This window comes from Enhydra lutris, unplaced genomic scaffold, assembly GCF_002288905.1.
Source record: "Enhydra lutris kenyoni isolate GAN:26980312 unplaced genomic scaffold, ASM228890v2 scaffoldscaffold78, whole genome shotgun sequence".
Classification (NCBI taxonomy): domain Eukaryota; kingdom Metazoa; phylum Chordata; class Mammalia; order Carnivora; family Mustelidae; genus Enhydra; species Enhydra lutris.
Genome location: NW_019154162.1, coordinates 7,463,514 through 7,482,705, shown reverse-complemented (window position 1 = coordinate 7,482,705; position 19,192 = coordinate 7,463,514). Strand labels below are relative to the sequence as shown.

General features: G+C 42.2%; 1 protein-coding gene across 1 annotated transcript; it reads left to right on the top strand.

Moving 5' to 3' along the window:
* On the top strand, positions 1 to 10,858 carry LOC111160862 (G protein-coupled receptor 148). Its single transcript, XM_022524247.1, is given in 7 exon segments — positions 1 to 73; positions 651 to 847; positions 9,890 to 9,909; positions 9,911 to 10,432; positions 10,434 to 10,528; positions 10,531 to 10,623; positions 10,626 to 10,858. Coding segments are annotated over 7 exon segments (1,233 nt in total).
* Positions 10,859 to 19,192: the final 8,334 nt, after the last annotated feature.

Here is a 19,192-nt window from a genome sequence, read left to right as displayed (position 1 = left end):
ATGGCTCAAGTAACAAAGGGCTACCTGGCTTTGTTGGTGACAGTAGCGCTAAGGAAGAAGTCTCTGAGTCTGGGTAAGAAAAGGGGGGCAGTCATCAAAGGGCAGGGAAGCAGGCAGCTGCAGAGGTGCACATCCGCACTTACTGGGGTACAGAGGTCCCGGAGGTGGTGCTGCCCCAGGCCCTTCCCCAGACCTTATTTAACTTAACTAGCACACCACTGTTTGAAGTCCTCAAAACTGAAGACTTCTGAGGGATGCTGTTTGCTCCAGGCTCTTGACGATTAAGTGGTTGCATCCTTCCCTCCTCAGCCTAATATTCTAGGGAAACTGATGGAACACATTCTGCTTGATAATTCTCCTTCTGAAACACTGCACTCCCGTTCTTAAAATGAAGAGATCCTGGGGGCCACAATGACAGATTAGTGAAAGACCTCTGCCCTTGAACTGAAGATGCTTGAGGCCCTGAGGGAAAGAGCCTGGTCTTCTCAGCCTCGGCCCTCCCTGACCCAGGGAAGGACCCACCAGGGACCCAGAGACTCTAGAGCCCCACTTAGCCAGGTAAAGGTCTTCCTGGCTTGGTGGGGTTTGGGAGGGTCACTTGAGAAGTGTGCGAGCCTGATGCCCTTCGCCTGCTCACTCACCATCTGCAGTGGTTCGGTTGGGCTCAGCGTGCAACAGCAGTGGGCGTAGCCAGAGCAGGGCTGTGGCCAGCACGCAGGCCCCCTGCCAGCCTGGGCCTGAGCCCTTGGCTCGGACGCTTGCCATCCGGCCAGTGCACGACCGTCTCCCGGATGTGTGGACCGCATGGCGCGAGGCTGAGGGGGCCGCTGGGAAACCGCCTCCCGCGGTAAGAAATGCCCCCTTTCTAGTCCGCCCTGCGGCCTGCTTGGATAGCTAGGGAAGTCAGTAGACCTCATTTACCTGGAGCCGGGAGCCCCCGGGCTGATGGGGGAAGCAGAGGGCACATAGGGTGTTCTGCCCAGGGATCCCAGTTTGATGGTAGAGACATCAGGGCAGTTATGTGTATGCCCAGGAATATGCACTAATGGTCAGAGCCTAAGCACTTCTATAATGTCACCAAATATTTCCAACTGGCTTTCAAGATCCAATCCCTTCATTTCTGCCCCTCCCCCATTCACATAATTAAGTCAGACCCACCATGGATAATATCCCTTTTTAAAGCTCACTCGTGCAAAACAGCATGGCATAATCATGGGTGGATACTTCATCAGAAGGGCATTATGCAAGGGTATGGGTTGTATAGGAAGTCCAACTTCTGGCTGCTAACCACTCATGTTCTCCCAAATGAAAAATTATTTGCTATCTCCCAACAACCCCAAGGATCTCATTTCATTCCAGTATCAACTCAAAATTCAGAGTTATCTGTTAAAGGAGGTCACTAAGAGGACATGACCACTGGTTGATCTGATAACTGGACCCAGGCAATCAAAGGCTCTGCACTCTCTCCCCTGGCCTTGGAATGTATGCTCTGCCTACCAAGTGGGAGCTGCTTAAAGGACACTGCCTTGAGAGAGAAAGGTGTTGCTGAGAACTTCTGGACTAAAATATGAGACTGAACCAGTAAAGGCTTCTTCTTCCTTTTTTAAATTTTATTTATTTATTTGACAGAGAGAGAGAGCACAAGCAGGGGGAGTGGCAAGCAGAGGGAGAGGGAGAAGCAGGCTCTCCCCTAAGCAGGGAGTCCGATGCGGGGCTCAATCCCAGGACCTGGGGATCAGGGCCTGAACCAAAGGCAGACACTTAACAACTGAGCCACCCAGGCACCCCCAGTAAAGTCTTCTATATAAACTTTAAGATCATGGCCTGCCAGTGTAGAGATCCAATCATCTTGTGATCCCCCAAGACAAGCCTCATACCTAAGTTCCCTTGCAAATTAAACCTGCCATCTACCAATCTGCAGCAACCTGCCTCTTTCTCTAGCCTCTCCTTGCCCTCCGTGTCCAGGGGCCAGTCTGTGAGCCAACCTCATCTCAATGTAAACATTTCATCAGCTCCAAGTCCAAAATCTCATTATTGAAATTCTCTAAGTTAGGTGAGGATGAGGTTCTAAGATTTAACTCATTAACATAGTTCTTAACCACAGTTCTTCCTCTATTTATGGAACTACCTACTCAACATTCCCAACATAGGATGGTAAGACAGGCCAGGAAGGGGATAAAAATCACAGGCATTGCCATTCAAAGAGGGAGGAGTAGAGGAGATGGAAAGCAAAGCAAAAAAGAGTTACTGTCTGTCCTACTGGGCAAGGTCTCAAGGCCTTAGGAAAAAATTCTCTGTGACTCTTGACTCTGCCCTTTGAACTCTTGGTCATCCTTCCTTTTTTATTTTTTATTATTTTTTTAATTTTAATACTTGTTTCTTTCTTACTCTCTGAACTGTTTTATTTTTCTTTCTCTTTTCGTTACTTTTTCTTGCCCTATAATATTTCCTTAAACTTAACAGGAAATCTTCAAAATCTATAAAAAGAACATTTGTAGTGTTTTAGAGATTTACCTGAGTGAAATTCTGATTTTTTTCTGTGTAAGTCATGCAGTCCTTAATTGATAATTTCATGAATTATAGGTGCAATCTCAATGACTATATTTTATTTTATTTTTTTTTTAATATTTTATTTATTTATTTGACAGAGATCACAAATAGGCAGAGAGGCAGGCAGAGAGAGAGGAGGAAGCAGACTCCCCACAGAGCAGGGAGCCCGATGTGGGGCTCGATCCCAGGACCCTGGGATCACAACCTGAGCCGAAGGCAGAGGCTTTAACCCACTGAGCCACCCAGGTGCCCCTCAATGACTATATTTTAAAGAAAAACTTTAAAATACTGCTCTAAATTCATTTGAAGTAATGGAGGCTCAGTGTAAAAATCACAAAGAAAATAATAATTGTGAACACTTACATCTGTCCTTTTGTGGGGGGAAGGAGCACATAGTTGCACAAAATTTGCACCTGAATAGTTCTGTCAGCTTGCTTCCGCCTAGTGTAGAGCTGAGGGTCCAACTTCCATTTTGTACTTTCTCTGATCCCTGTCAGTACCAGACCTTCATACTCCTGCTGACATCAGCTCCAGAATTTTGTGGTCCTTGTGTGGATTTCACTAGTTTTCATAGTGCTAGACAGAACCACATCCACATATATTTTTGAGTTAATTCATCCAAATTAGCTTCCTTTTGAGAAGTTATGTACATACCTTCCATCCCCGCCCCACCCCCCGCCACACACACACAAGCTGAAAACCCTAATATTAGGCAGAGACATAGAAGACAAGATTGAGAGTTTTGAAGGGAAGCTGGAGGAAGCCAACAGAATGGGGAGGGTAGAGAGGCATAATTATTGGTCCTCAAAGGAGGCATCAGAAGTTGGGGAATGGAGACATTGCAGAAGCTAGGAATAACAATTGGGCACACCAGGCAAGTATGTCTGAGGACAAAGGCAGCCTCCCAAAGAGAAGCCACAGGAAAACTGTTTTCAGGGAATGTGGGAGATAATAGGGACTTTGGAGAGGATGAGGTACAGGAGATTTGCTGCTCACCATCTGGGCTGCTTCTGAAGTGCTCAGGGGGGGCATGTCATCTCCACAATTATGTACATTGGCAGTTTGCAGGTGAGGAAACTGAATCCAAGGAAAACGAACCATTACATAGGAAACACAGTGACAGGATCAGCCCCAGGTTGGCTGATGGCCCCCTATGTCCTGCTTTTAGTCAATCAGAGGCCTAATCTTTTCCCCTGCTTGTCCCAACTCCATGCTATTTCCAAGAGAATGCAGAAGATAGGCTTAGGACAGGGCTGCCACCATTGTGAGCTGGGTGGGTCTGGAAAAATGGAGGGTGTGCTATGAGCAGAGGCAGGTGCAGAGGAGCAAGCACTGTGAGGTCACACCTAGGGGGATGGACTGTCCTAATTCCTACTCAACATGAGGAACCAGCATGCCAGAGAGGCAAAATGACAAGCAGGTAGGTCAGTGCCAGAACTGGACCCAGCTAGCAGACTCTAGAACCTGTGACCAGAGGCATAGTTCCACACAGCCTCTCTGCAGGCTCCACTCAGCAACAACCTACAAGTGCTGGGAGAGGATAGCACCTTCCCTAGCTTTTTCATGCCCAGTCAGGTTTTTCCACATTCTCTTTCCTCCAGTAGTAAGTTCCTCTTGAGCCTTGCCACAAGGTGGCAGCATTAAACTGTTTGAGATTGCCTTAATCAGCTTCTCTCTCCAGACCTAGGACATGGCATCCATCCTCTTAGGTAAGCTGATTTTCAGGTAGTTACTCTTTCCACCATTCCTAGCTTTAGTGTACCCATGTCCCTCCAACCTCCCCACCATCTGCAACCATCCCAGATTCTTTAATGGCTCCCCCTGCATCCTTCCCCACAAGTGGAAACTCACTCTCTCTAGGAATTTCCTAGGCACTTTGTGGGGAGTCTTAAAAACATTGTCTTCCTCTGTTCTGTTCTGTGGGTGTGCTGTCCCCCTTTCCCACCCTCCTGTTGCACTACAAGCTTCCTCAAGGCTGAAGCTGCGTTCATGTGTGTGTGTGTGACACAGCCTCATTGTGGAGAGAGGATGTGTGGCAGGGCTACTGCCCCTGAGGCTCTTGATGGTCTTCCCCTCCCCAGCCATAGAGGGCAGGGCCAGGAAAAGCCTGATCCACCCACACCCTGAGCACATTTTCCCCTCTCTGTGACCTCTGGATGTCTTCAGTTCATCGCAGGTTCTCATGCCTCAGACAAGACTCTGTGCACAGTGGTACCATCCATTTCCTAAATGAAAGGTACCCCATCCCACCTACATGTTGCCTGCAAAAGGAAAATCCTGACGAATAGTGTGATTCCTCATGGTCAAGCAATAGTACTTCTAAAGAAACATCATATATGTACATACAGAAACTCCTCATCATTGCTCTCCTTGTAATACTATACACGTCCATCTATAGGTAAAGGATAAAGTGTGGTGATATGGTCAGAGATGAAATGCTATAGGGCATTTTCATAGAATGAAAGAGATCTGTGTGGAAAAAAACCCTGGCCTACAATGTATAATATTGAGTAAAAAATGCAATAGCAGAATTAAATCACAGTACAATACCAAGCATGAACATCAATGGAAGCTATATAAGCTTTGGGAACCATATATTGGCAGTGAAAGTTTAAATACATGGACAGGAGGAATATAGACCAAATTCAGAGTGGATGCTGCTCCCTGGATAGGTAGGAAAGGGAAAAGGCTGTGTCACACACACAAGAACGAATAGTGTACAATATTTTATTTATCTACATATGTAATAATAAAATGATATATAAAATGATATATAAAATTATTGGAAGCAAATATGGCAAAACATGAACATTTGTTAATTTTAGATAGTAGGTCCAGGAGAATGTGTTAATTCCTTTCTACATTTTTCAATGTATTTGAAATAGTTCACAATGATAATAAAAGAACAGAGTGTGGTATGTTACCCTTCAAAATTAAATAAATGGACAAAATAAATCCCAAGTGTGAACCAAATAGTACAGGAAGCAGCAGGGTGTTGTGATGGAGAAGACCTGCATCTACAGAAGACAGGAAGGAGCGGCCTCCAGAGCAGAGGCAGGAGCAAGCTGAAGGGACTGGCCATGGAGGAGCATGCCAGGTAGAGAGGACTTAGTGTGAACAGACTGGGCTGAGAGAGCAATGGGTAGTTGCTACGTAGGGAGGAGTGTCTACAGGGCTTCTTCAACTAGAATAGAACCAGGGTGATTTTCCAGGCTTTATGGAGGGCTCTTGGGGTCCTTAACTACAAGCAGAGTTAAAGAGGTTTTTCAAAGGTATCCCCTGTATGCTAAAATCCAATAAAATAAACTTATTTAAAGCCTCAGCGAGTGCATGAATAAAAAGTGTCTCTGACTACTGAAAGACTGATGGACACCCTGATGTGAGTAGAAGGTGAGTTGTGGGATGGCCCTGAGGAGCAGGAGGCACTCAGGTTTGCATATGTGCAAAGAAGACCAAACACTATGGTCTTTCCCTCCCACCTGTCCCAACCAGACTCCAGGTGCTATCATCCATTTATTCATTATTCCAGGATTTTCCAGGTAGGAGTGCTGAGCCAGCACCACCATCTGAAGGGGGAAAGGGGCATGGAGGTAAATAAGCTCTAGCCCTGCACTCAAGGAGTTCACTGTGGTAGAGAGTCAGGTCAATAACTGAACACAGGAGATGCAGAGAGTAGTACGGGCTATGGGAGCTATCAGGATTTTAATTTCTCTCTCATTAGTATATATTATTTAATTATTTTAAAAATCTGGGTTTAACCAGTGGCAGATGACATTCTAATATTTTTTGATTATGGATTAAAAATCTGCTAATTCTAAAGGAATCAGTATGATGGAGATCTCTAAGACCTCACGGACAGTTCTTGGAAAGTGGCATATCTACTGATGGAAAAGTCAACTGAAGACCTTTCTTCAGAGGAGCATTTCTCTTCTACCCATGTGGTACATCACAAAGAGACCTCACTCTGCCTCCAGGCCTCCTCCAGCCCATTGTCCATCTGGATGTCAGCTCTGTCCTCACAGAAGGTAAATTTTGTCCTGTCACTCTGAGGTATAAATTGCCTCCCCTCCCCCCTCCCACCCTGCTCCTGCCACAGCCAACATGACCCAAAGGCACTGCTGGGTCCTTCATCCTCCTGGCTCTGCTCAAACTGTATTCCTCACTCTGAACTACTACCCTACCTCTTCTTTGTCTAAGTCCCTGGCCTTAAGGACAGGCCATTTAAACCTCAGCCTGGCATTTACATGATCCTTTTCTGTGACAGGCACTGAGGGTGTGCTGGTGAGCAGGACCCCTTCCATGGAGCTGATTCTGGTAACAATGTTAGACATGACTCATACAAGGAAACACAAAGACAAATTGTGGTAAATAGTATAAAAGAAATAAAAACACTATATGCATATAAAGGAGATAGCTGTGGCCCATTCCAAGGGTCAGTAGACATTTGTCAGAAGAGTCCTTCAAAGTGATAGTTTGCTGATAAGGAAAGAGGGTAGCAAAGTTCCGAGGCAGCAAGGGTCATTTGTTCTCTAAGGAACTGAAAAAAGGCAAGTGAGCTGGACCACAAAGACTGAAGAGCGAGGGAAGGAGGGACTAGGGATGGGCTGTACTCAGTCTCATGTACCAGGACAAAGATCTCAGTCTTTATCTTCAGAGCAATGAGAAACTGGTGGAGAGTTTTATTTAATATAGGAGCAACATGCTGATGAGGTGGCAGTGATCACAATGATGGTGAGAATGGTAAGGAAGAGGAGGAAGATTATGGTGACGTGATGATGATGATGGCAAAGATGATGCAGGGATGACAGTGATGAAATAAGGATGAGAGTAATGGGATGTGACAGTGATGCTGACATGGTGATAATAACGGTGATGATGAAGATATGAGGATTGAAAATGAATAAACAAACAAACGGAACCAAACCTATAAATACAGAGAACAAGCTTATGGCTGTAGAGGGAAGAGGGTGAAGGGATGGATGAATGGGTAAAGGGGAGAGGGAGCTACTGGCTTCAGTTATTGGATAAATAAGTCACGAGGCTGAAAGACACAGCCAGGGAATACAGTCAATGGTGTTATGACAGTGCTATGTGGTGACAGATGGTAGCTACACTTGTGGGCAGCACAGCATGACATATAGACTCATTGAATCACTATGTTGTACAGCTGAAATTAATGTAACACTGTGTGTTAACTGTACTCAAAAACCAAACAATAAATTAAAAAATTAGAACAAATGTGTGTACTGAAATGCTGACGGAAATGATGGTGGTAATGAAGAGTCCAGCACCAGTGCCAGCTAGGAAGGCAGTGGCAGGAAGACTGTCTGGGACGCTGGTGAAGAGAGGATGGAAACAACACATGATTTGGAGTCAGACACACCTATGCTCTACTATTTTCTGGGTGCCTTTGAAAAAATGCCTTGATCTCACATATGCCTCAGTTTCCTTGCCATGTAAAGGATTCCTAAAGGTGAAATGATGTCTATAAAAGTGCCTGACACCCAGGAGGTTCACTTTCAGTTTTCTTTGTTTCTCCTTGATATACATGCATGCAGCTAGGCATGTGAAGTGGAGGTTCTCTTCACTGCTTCATTCCTGCAGCTTGGTCAGGTGACATGGCCTGTTGCTGAGGGACATTGTGTTGCTGCTAAGAGCCCAAGAGCTCCCGTTTAGATCATTCACTCCAACTTGAGAGTCTTGGCTGCTGGCTGCCTGAGGGCACTGCTGTGTGAGGGGGGGTTCTGCTCAGGGCTACCACCGCCACTGCCCACTACCCATACCTGTCAGTCTTGCACTTCGCCCTTACCACAGTGAGTAGTTCTTATTCACTACCAAATCTGGGGGACACAGCAGCAGGGCTTTTGCATATCTTGGGAAAGATAGCTTCTTCCTGGTCCTGAGCCTTCCCACAATGTGATTATACACAAGGCACTTAACCTCTTTGGGCTCCATTTCCCACCTGAAATCTGTCTTGCTGGATCAAGGAACAATGCAGGATTCCTGTATCATCATGTGGCAGTACCTATATGCAGTAGATGCCCACAGTGAAGAGGTGTGCAGTCACTGTTAGCTTCTCTCTCTCTCCTTTGGTGGGGGGCAGAGCATAGGGGCCCGTCCACTTGGTGGTTTGAATTTGCTGGTCTCAACCTTGTCCATAGTTTCAGTTTATCTCCAGCTTCCTGGAGGGTGCCTTCTGGCTGGTCACTGGATAGGGACTGTCCTAGCATCCTAAGGCTTTAGATATGTCACACATGGTGAAGATTTTATTTCCAAAGTGACTTGTAGATTCATTAACCTGCACAACTCATTTCCCCTATATCAGTACGTGGTTTTCTATAACACCCATAATGTGAAGTCTTCAGTTTCTACACTGCTGAGAAAGAAAAGGGAGGAAAAAGGTGAGTGCGCATGTAGTCAGAGGGTCCTTAGATGAGGGATGAGGCAGGGTTCTGGTGTGTTACTTGCTAGATCTGGTCCAGGTGGCTTTCATATGAGGCTAGGCCTCTTATGGTCCAATGTCTAAAATTTTTGTTTCTCTCTGATCTTAAGAACATTCTGCCTGTGCTCAGGAAGTCACCAGCTCTGTGGTAGCTTCTTCCCAAGGCTCAGCCTGGTGTTGGGCTGGGGCCTGGAGAGAGACTGCAGAGGGATTGGAAGGATGTGGCACAAGCAGCAGGTCCCTGGGGCATGGAGCAACTAGTGCACTCTGTCTACAGTGAGGACAAGGGAGGTTTGTGGAGCAGAGATGACCCAAGCCTCTGGAAAGTGTGGAAAGGTAAGGACTTACATGAATTGAGCATTTACTCCAGGCTATACATTGTATTAAGTATGTTACCACTAGATTTTTGCAACATTTCCATGAGGTATGTATGAGCAGCAGTCATATTTCACAGATAAGAAAACAAATGTAGAGAGCTTCCCAAAGTCTCAGAGCCAGAATCTCAAGAGCAGAAAGCATGCTCATCTAAACCGGATGGGAGACACTTCTCAAGAGATCAGTGACCATACATTATGGTAACAGCCTGATCCATTTAGTTGTACCCATGAACACGTAGCCAGGACAGCTGGCAGATGTGTATGAATGTAGGAACCCGTGTGTGAGCAGAACTTTGCTTTGTTGTTTTATTTTTGTTAAACAGTCATTTCTAAGGCCTGCTTAAGCACAGCAGTTCTATAGAGGAGTAGCACCAACAGAACCCCTGCATGGGAGATCCGCACCCTGGGAAGGTACAGAGCAAACCATCTGTGAGAAAGCCAGCCATTCCTGCCAAGAAGCAGGAGGGATCAGCAGACACCCTACCGCCTGGACACAATAGCCTAGCCAGCCTCTGATCAGCTCATCAGTGAGACCCCTGCATGCTCCAGTTAGCCCCAATGCCTCCCTGAGCCTCGGAGACCTGAGGGTGCCTGTCTCCATGCTGTTCTGGCTGTTCCTCACCTCAAGCCCGCTGGCTATAGCCACACTTGCTCTGAGCTCCCTGCTGCTGGTAACCATCCTGCAGAGCCAGAGACTTTGGCAAGAGCCCTACTACCTGCTGCTGGCTAACATCCTGCTCTCAGATCTGGCCTACCTTGTCTTCCACATGATCATCTCTTCCAGCAACCTGGGTAGCTGGGCCCTGGGCTGCATTGCTTGTGGTGTTCTCACAGATGCCATCTTCGCTGCCTCTACCAGCACCATCCTGTCCTTCATGGCCACCGTGCTGCACACCTACCTGGCAGCTGTTTATCCTCTGCACTATTTCTCCTTCATGTCTTATGAGGCAGCCCAGAAAGTGGTGGCCCTCAACTGGTTGGTAGCCTGCTTCTTCTCCACATGTCTCATTTGGCTTAGCAAGAGCCAGAATGCTAGGTTAGAGCAAGAGGCCTCATGCATCCTTCATGGACACTGAACCAGGCCATGATCCCCGAGTCACTGCCACCGACACCTGAATTTTATGCATTCTTTTTCTATGCACAGCTCTCATCATCTACTGTTCTGGATGATCTATGCAGAGACCAGGACTTCAGGCATCTGGGTGTAGGGCTATTCCCGGGCCAAGGGTACCATGCTTATCCACACAGTGCTAATCAGCTATATGTTAGCCCAGTTGTGGTGTTTTCCCTGGACATCTTGCTAACCAAATAACACCACATTGATGTCAGAACTCATATGTGGATCATGGCAGCCAACAACAAGGTGCTCATGATGTTTCCTCATGCCATGCTCTCATATCTGTATACACTCAGTTACTGGCAGCTGCTGGGGACAGTCCAGGGCCACTTCTCATCCAGGAGGCACAGAGATATCTGCAGTATTTCTTAGAGCCACAGACATCACAGTCTAGCAGACTGAGGTTAAAAATTATATGTTGGGTGCCTCAGCATCCAATTATTGACAACTCAAAGAACTATGAAATATACTTGTGCAACAGGACCTTTTTTTCACATTTTATTTTTTTTTTCAGTGTTCCAGCATTCATTGTTTATGCACCACACCCAGTGTTCCATGCAATACTGCCCTCCATAATACCAACTACCAGGCTCACCCAACCCCCACCCCCCTCCCCTCCAAAACCCTCAGTTTGCAACAGGACTTTTAAGATGACCTCAACTGATGGTTTTCAACATTTCAAAAGTTTTTAAGTAGAGAAAGCTCATTCTCACTGAAGTGAAGATTTTCTACTTGAAAATGAAAACAAAGAAGTGATTCGGCAGAGCTCTGATCAAAATGGTGGTAAGACCCTGATCTGTGCCTTTCCAATGGCTTCCACCATATCTTCTACCACCACTGGTAAACCATTGTTCCTGACAAACACATAGAGGCCAAACCATTACTAAAAGTTTAAACCTGGAGAGTAAGCAAGCAGATATGCTGAAGCTGGGACCATGAGCCTCCATTTTGGTAGCTCCTCAGTATATGGGAGGAAGAAGAACAACCTAAGAACCATCTATAGTGGGGAGTGTCATGAAGACATCTATAAACATGGAACCCCCTTAAGGCACCTGGGTGGATTAGTCAGTTGGGCATCTGCCTTTGGCTCAGGTCGTAGTCCCAGGGTCCTTGGTTGGAGTCGCCACGCAGGGCTCCCTGCTCAATAGGGAATCTGCTTCTCCTTCTCCTCCCTGCTTGTGCTGTCTGTCACAATCTCTGCTTCTTTCTCTCTCTCTCTCTCTCTCTCTCTCTCAAATAAATAAATAAAACCTTTAAAATAAATAAATAAATAAATAAATAAATAAATAAATAAAAATAAAGCCAGAACCCCAAAATATTACAGCCTCCGAGCAAGGATAAATGACAACTAACAGAATAGTAAGGGAACTTCTCTGCCTTGATATTGGTGCTGAGCAAAAGAGGAAGAAAATGCCTTTGAAGCCACCCTTCAAACAGGATTAGAACTAGTTTTTAAACTATATTTTGTGGTTAATAAACTTCATTCTGTGGTTGGTGTGACTCTTTAGGAGGATTAGAATTTTGGCTCAGGCTTCAAAGAATTTCATAGTAAAAGAACCTCAAAGAAAATGAGTTACACATAGTCAAAATTCATAAAACCACACAAAAGAATAAGGTACCATAAATGAGAGTGAGAAGAGACAACAAGAGAACAGTAGTATACTCCATCCAGTTCCTTAAACTGTCAGACACTTGGCTAATACAAAAATGTTCAGTACGTTTTAAGACATGAAAAATGACACAGAAATATGAATGAGGAACAACACATTTTTAAATTAATGAAGCAAATTAGGAAAAGAAAGAAAACTTCTAGAAATAAAAAGATGTGTAATAATTAAAATAATAAAAGATGGGTTATATTTAACATGGATTAAAAAGTATATTAGAGGGACACCTGTGTGGCTCAGTCAGTTAAGCATCTGCTTTTGGCAGATGGGATTGAGCCCCACATTGGGCTTCCTGCTCTATGGGAGCCTGCTTCTCCCTCTTTTCCCCACTTGTGCTCTTTCCTGCTATCTCTATCACTATCTGTCTTTCTCTCAAATAAATAAAATCTTTTTCAAAAAAGTATTTGAGACACAACTGAAGAGGGATTTTGTAAACTAGAAGGTGGGTTTAAATAAATTACCTAAAATTCAGCCTAGAAGGACAAGGAGGTGAAAAATATAAGTGAAATTAGAGATTTTGAATTTAGAAAAGACTGACATCTAATTTGAGAATACAATAGAGACAATGTGGAGAGGGTAATACTTAAAGAGATAACAGCTGATAATTTCTCAGATTTATTGAAAGATATCAAACCTTAGATTCAAGAACTCTAACCAGTTACAAGTAAGATGAATGACAAATAATCCACTGCAAGTGAATGTGAAACTGCCGGAAACTGAATACAAAGACAAGTTATTTAAAGCAGTCAAAGAGACAGAAGAACAATTTAACTGAAAGCTGACTTCTAAAAAAAAAAAAAAAAGGCACAAGTCTAATGTAACTGAAATAATATTGTAAACGTGATGAGAAAAAATAACTGTTGACCTGGAATTCTACCTAGGGGAAAACGGTCTTTTCAGAAAGCAAAATAAAAACCGTTATAGAACACAAAACTGAAAACACAATAGTCCTAACAATACACATTAAAGAAATTTTAAAGGATATATGTCTGGCAGAAGGATAGTTATTCCAGATGGAAGATTTGAAGTGCATGAAAAAAATGGTAAGAAATAATTATTGAAAACTTTGTGCATAGGAGCAGAGTTAATATGGCAGAATATAGAGGATCCTGACTTTGCTTCAAATACAGCTAGATCAGCATTCAACTATCTTGAATCCTAGAAAGAGGATTTGAGGATTAAGGAAACAATCTGCATAGTTGGAGGGAGAAAAAGTGATAGATGTGAGATTCCAATCCATGGATTGTGGGAGAGGAAAGCAGAGGGGCACAAAGGGGATGGAACTCTTTTCATGGAGCAAAGTCAGGGAAAGGAAGAAAGTGGGAGAGAGCCCAGTAGTTAGGGACAGCACAATTAGCCACAGTAAAGGGTTACCCTGGGTTGCCTAAGGAGAAATAACTCCCCTTCCCAGAGGGCATTTAAAAGAGTGTGTTTAGCCTCACCAAGGACAAAAGGCCAGCTGGGAGCCATTGAGTGGTGCTTAAGAGCAGGGTCACACATGTATGGCTTCAAACCTCTGTGGCAGAAAACCTCTGAACAACTTCTCAGTGTAAGCAGCAATAGACTTAAACCTCTGTGTGCATTGTTGGCTAACTGAACATAATAATAAAAAATTAAAATAAAAAATAAGAAAGAAAATTAAAAAATAAAACAAAAAAACCTCTGTATGCAGGATGAGCAGCTGCTTTTCTGTAACAGAACTGAGCAGAAAACAGACAGAGGAGCAAATTACAGATAACCTGGCTGTTACTTTTTGCTGTCTGCTGTAATAGATTCAAGCCTCTGCAATGGCTTTCCTGGAGCAGAACGAGTAGGGGATTGAGTCCATTGCAGACTGTCAATAATCTGGTTCTAGCTTTTTGCTGAGTATTACAATAACTTCTAGATTCTGAGTGTGCACTGCGTGATTGATTTTTTGGTGTGGGATGGTGCTGGGCATGCCTCCAGCCTCTCTTCTGGGGGATGGGAATGGGTCTGCACCTTGCCAGGCCCTTTAAAACTTGGGAGTTTTGAATCTCAGCCACTAACTAGAGATAAAATACAGGAGATCTGTGGCTCTGGGCTTGCTGATGGCCTGGGCACAAGGTAAAGGGCAGGAAACTGAGAAAAGCATGGGACACCGGAGACTGTTTGCTTTCCGAAAAGGACCTCTAGAACAGCCGGTGGCTCCGTGGCTCGGAGGTCCACATCCCAGGAACAAGAGGGAGAGATGATGTCATATTCTTTCTCCTGCTCCACCACCCCCCTTCCACCCACAACACAATTAGACTTCAGAGAGAAACACAGCGCCTCCAGTGGAGGCTGGAGTTCCCTACACTACACCCCCCAGCCCCGCCCCCTGAGCCTGGCGGGGGCAACTTCACACAGGTAAGTCAGCTTGTAAGCCAGACCATCAGGCCTCTTCCTCAGAAGAGGAACACAGGCCCCCGCATCTACCAAGTCTATTAATAAAAGAAAGCTCCAAAACATCAGCTTCCGGTGGAAATAGGACCAGGCTTTCTTCTTTTTGTTGTTGTTGTTGTTGTTTTTTCTTTTCTTAATTTAAAAAAATATATATTTTTTATTTTTATTATTTATCCTTTAATTTATATATATTTTCTTCCTTTTCTCTTTCTCTTTTTTTTTTTTTTGTATCAAGCTTATAATCTTCTGTTCATTGGTTGGTTCATTTATTTCTCTTATTTTTCAGATCAAGCTTCTTATTTTTATTTTCCTCTTTCTTCTTTCCTCACTCTTTTTTCCTTTCTTCTTCCTTTTTTTAAAGAATCAGGCTTCTAGTTTATTGTTTCTCTATTTGTTTCCATTTTTATTCCATTTCTTTTCTCTTTTCTTGGATCAAGCTTTTTGATTTTTGTTTTTTGCCTTTCTTCTTATTATATTTCTTTTATTTTCTTCTTGACAAACAAATTAAAGCACATTTACATGAAGGTCCAAACACTTTCCACTACAAGCAGGGAGGAACTCTATGGAGGAAGGACCATTGGGAAAAAGCAGATAACACACAAAGCAAGACTGTACACAGCACACATCAGAAACACTTCCTGAAGTTTTTGTTGTCATTATTGTTATTGTTGCTGTTTTTGCTGGGGTTTTTTTCTTTTTCTCTCCCCCCCCATTTCATTAAGGGCACAATGACTAGATAGAAAAATTCAGCCCAAAAGAAAGAATAGGAGATAATTCTCACTATCAGGGATTTAAGCAAAATGGATAAAAATAAAATGTCTGAACTAGAATTTAAAAAATTATTATAAAGATGCTAGCTGGGCTTGAAAAAAGCATAGAGGACACTAGAGAATGACTTACTGTAGAAATAAAAGAATAAAATTTAACCAGTCCAAACATAAAGGTGTTATTACTGACATGCAGTAACAAATAGGAACTTTAACAGAGAAGAAAAGTGAGGCAAAAGAGAGGGTCAGTGATATAGAAGACAAAATGATGGAAAATAAGGAAGCTGAAAAAAATAGAGAAAGACAACTACTGGATCATGAAGGGAGACTTCAAGATTTCAGCAATTCCATAAAGCAAAATAATATCTGGATGATGGGGTCCTAGAGATAAAAAGTGGGAGAGAGGGACAGAAGTTTTATTTGAACAAATTATAGTGAGAATTTCCCTAATCTGGGGAAGGAAACAAGAATTCAAGTCAAGCAGGCACAGAAAACTCCCTTAAAATCAATAAAAATAGGTCAACACCCTGACATATAATAGTGGAACTGGGAAATTTCAAAGATAAAGAGAAAATCCTGAAAGCATCTGGGGACTACAAGGATAGAAATGTAAGGCTGGAAATAGACCTGCTGACGGAGACCTGACAGGCCAGAAGGGAGAGGTATCACATATTCAGTGTGCTAAATGGGAAAAATATGCAATCGAGAATACCTTATCCAGCAGGGCTGTCATTCAGAATAAAAGGGGTTATAAAGACTTTCTAGGACAAATAAAAACTAAAAGAAATTGTGAATACTAAAAGAGCCCTGCAAGAAATATTAAAGGGGATCCACTGAATGAAGAGAAAGCCCAAAAGTAAAAAAGACCAGAAAGGAACAGAGAAATCTAGAGAAACAGGGACTTTAGAGGTAATACAATGGCACTAAATTCATATCTTTCAATAATTACTCTGAGTGTAAATAGAATAAACCCTCCAATCAAAAGACACATGGTATCAGATTGAATTAAAAAAAAAAGAGACCCATCAGTATGTTGTCTACAAGATACTCATTTTATACCCATAGACACTCCAGATTGAAATAAAAGGGTAGATAATTACTTATGGCAATGGACATCAAAAGAAAGCTGGAGTAGGCATCCTTATATCAGACAAACTAGATTTTAAATCAAAGACTGTAATAAGAGATGAAGAAGGACACTATGTCATAATAAAACTGTCTATCTAACAAGAAGATCCAACAATTGTTAATATTCATGCCCCTAGCTTTGGAGCAGTCAATTATATAAAGCAATTCATAACAACATTAAAGAAACACTAATAATAATACGATAATACTAGGGGACTTTACCATCCCTCTCACAGCAATGACAGATCATGTAAGCAGAAGATCAACAAGAAAACAAGGGCTTTGAAGACACACTGGACTTCAGAAATATTCAGACTTCAGAAATATTCAGACAATTTCATCCCAAAGCAACAGAATACACATTCTTCTTGAGTACACATGGAACATTCTCCAGAAGAGATCACATTACATTTCAGACCACAATGCTTTAAAACTTGAATTGAACCACAAAAGAAAATTTGGAGGGGACACAAATACATGGAAATTAAAGAACATCCTACTAAATTGTAAATAGGTCAACAGAAAATTAAAGAAGAGTTTTTAAAATACATATGAAGCATATGAAAATGAAAACATGACAGTTCACAACCTTTGGGATACAGCAAAGGTAACTCTAAAAGGGAAGTATATAGCAATACACGCATTTCTCGAGAACAAGAAAAGTTCTCAAATACACAATCTGTCCTTACACGTAAAGGAGTTGAGAAAAGAACAGCAAATAAAATCTAAATCTAGCAAGAGAAGAGAAATAATAAAGATTAGAGCAGAAATGAATGATATAGAAATTAAAACAAACAAACAAACAGTAGAACCAATCAATGAAGCTAGGTGCTCATTCTAGAAAAACTAGTGAGACTGACAAACCCCTAGCCAGAATTATCAAAAAGAAAAGAGAAAGTATCAAAATAAATAAAATCATAAATGAAAGAGGAGAGATCACAATCAACAACAAAGAAATATAAAGAATTTTAGGAAAGTATTATGAGCAATTAAATGTCAAGAAATTAGACAATCTGGAAGAAATGGATGCATTCCTAGAAAGCTATAGACTACGAAAACTGAAACAGTTTTGTTTCATAACCAGCAAACAGATTGAACCAGTAATCAAAAATCTCCCAACAAACAAGACTGCATAGGCAGCTGCCCTCTCATCAGAATTCCACCAAACATTTAAAGAAGAATTAATAATTATTCTTCTGAAGCTGTTGCAAAAAAAAAAAAAAAATAGAAATGGCAGGAGAACTTTGAAACTCATTCTATGAGACCAGCATTACCTTGATCCCAAAACTAGACAAAGACTCCACCAAAAAGGAGAATAGTTCCAAAAGATCAATATCTCTGATGAACATGGATGCAAAAATTCTCACCAAAATACTAGCCAATAGGATCCAACAGTGCATTAAAAGGATTATTCACTATGACCAACTGGGATTTATTCCTAGGCTGCAAGTGTGATTCAACATCCACAAATCAATCAGTGTGATACAAACATTAATAAAAGAAAGAATAAGAACCATGTGATACTCTCAACAGATGCAGAAAAAGAATTTGACAAAGTACGACATCTTTTTTTGATCAAAACTCTTTACAGTGTAGGGATAGAGGGTACATACCTCTAATATCATAAAAGCCTTCTATACAAATCCCACAGCAAATATTTTTCTCAATGGGGAAAAATTGAGAGCTTTTTCCCTAAAGTTAGGAACACAGCAGGGATGTCCACTATCATCACTGCTATTCAACAGTTCTAGATGTCCCTCAGCAATCAGACAACAAAAAGAAATAAAATGCTTCTGAATCAGCAAAGAAGTCAAACTCTCACTCTTTGCAGATGATATGATACTTTATGTGGAAAACCCAAAGGACTCCACCCAAAAACTGCTAGAAATTCATAGAAGGAATTCAGTAAAGTGTCAGGATATAAAATCAGTGCACAGAAATCAGTTGTGTTTCTATACACCATAAGCAAAACAGAAGAAAGAAAAATGAAAGAGTTGGTCCCATTTACAGTTGCACGCAAAACCATGAGATACCACAGAATAAATCTAACCAAAGAAGTAAAGAATCTGTATTCAGAAAACTATAGAATACTCATGAAAGAAATTGAGGAAGACACAAAGAAATAGAAAAATATTCTATCCTCATGGATTGGAAGAATAAATATTGTGAAAATGTCTATAATACCCAGGGCAATCTACATATTTAATGCAATCTCTACCAAAATACCATCAACTTTTTTCAAGGAAATGGAACAAATAATCCTAAAATTTATATGGAGCTAGAAAAGACCACAAATAGCCAGAGGAATGTTGAAAAAGAAAACCAAAGCTGGTGGCATCACAATTCCAGACTTCAAGCTCTATTACAAAACTGTAATCATCAAGACAGTATGGTTCTGGTAAAAAAACAGATACATAGATCAATGGAACAGAATAGAGAGCCCAGAAATGGACCCTCAACTTCATGGTCAACTAATCTTTGACAACGCAGGAAAGAATGTCCAATGGAAAAAGGATTGTCTCTTCAACAAATAATGTTGGGAAAACTGGACAGCCAAATGCAGAAGCATGAAACTAGACCATTTCCTCACACCACAACAAAAATAGACTCAAAATGGATGAAAGACATCAATGTGAGACAGGAATCCTTCAAAATCCTTGAGGAGAACACAGACAGCAACCTCTTTGACTTTAGCCACAGCAACTTCTTCCTAGAAACATCACCAAAGGCAAGAAAAGCAA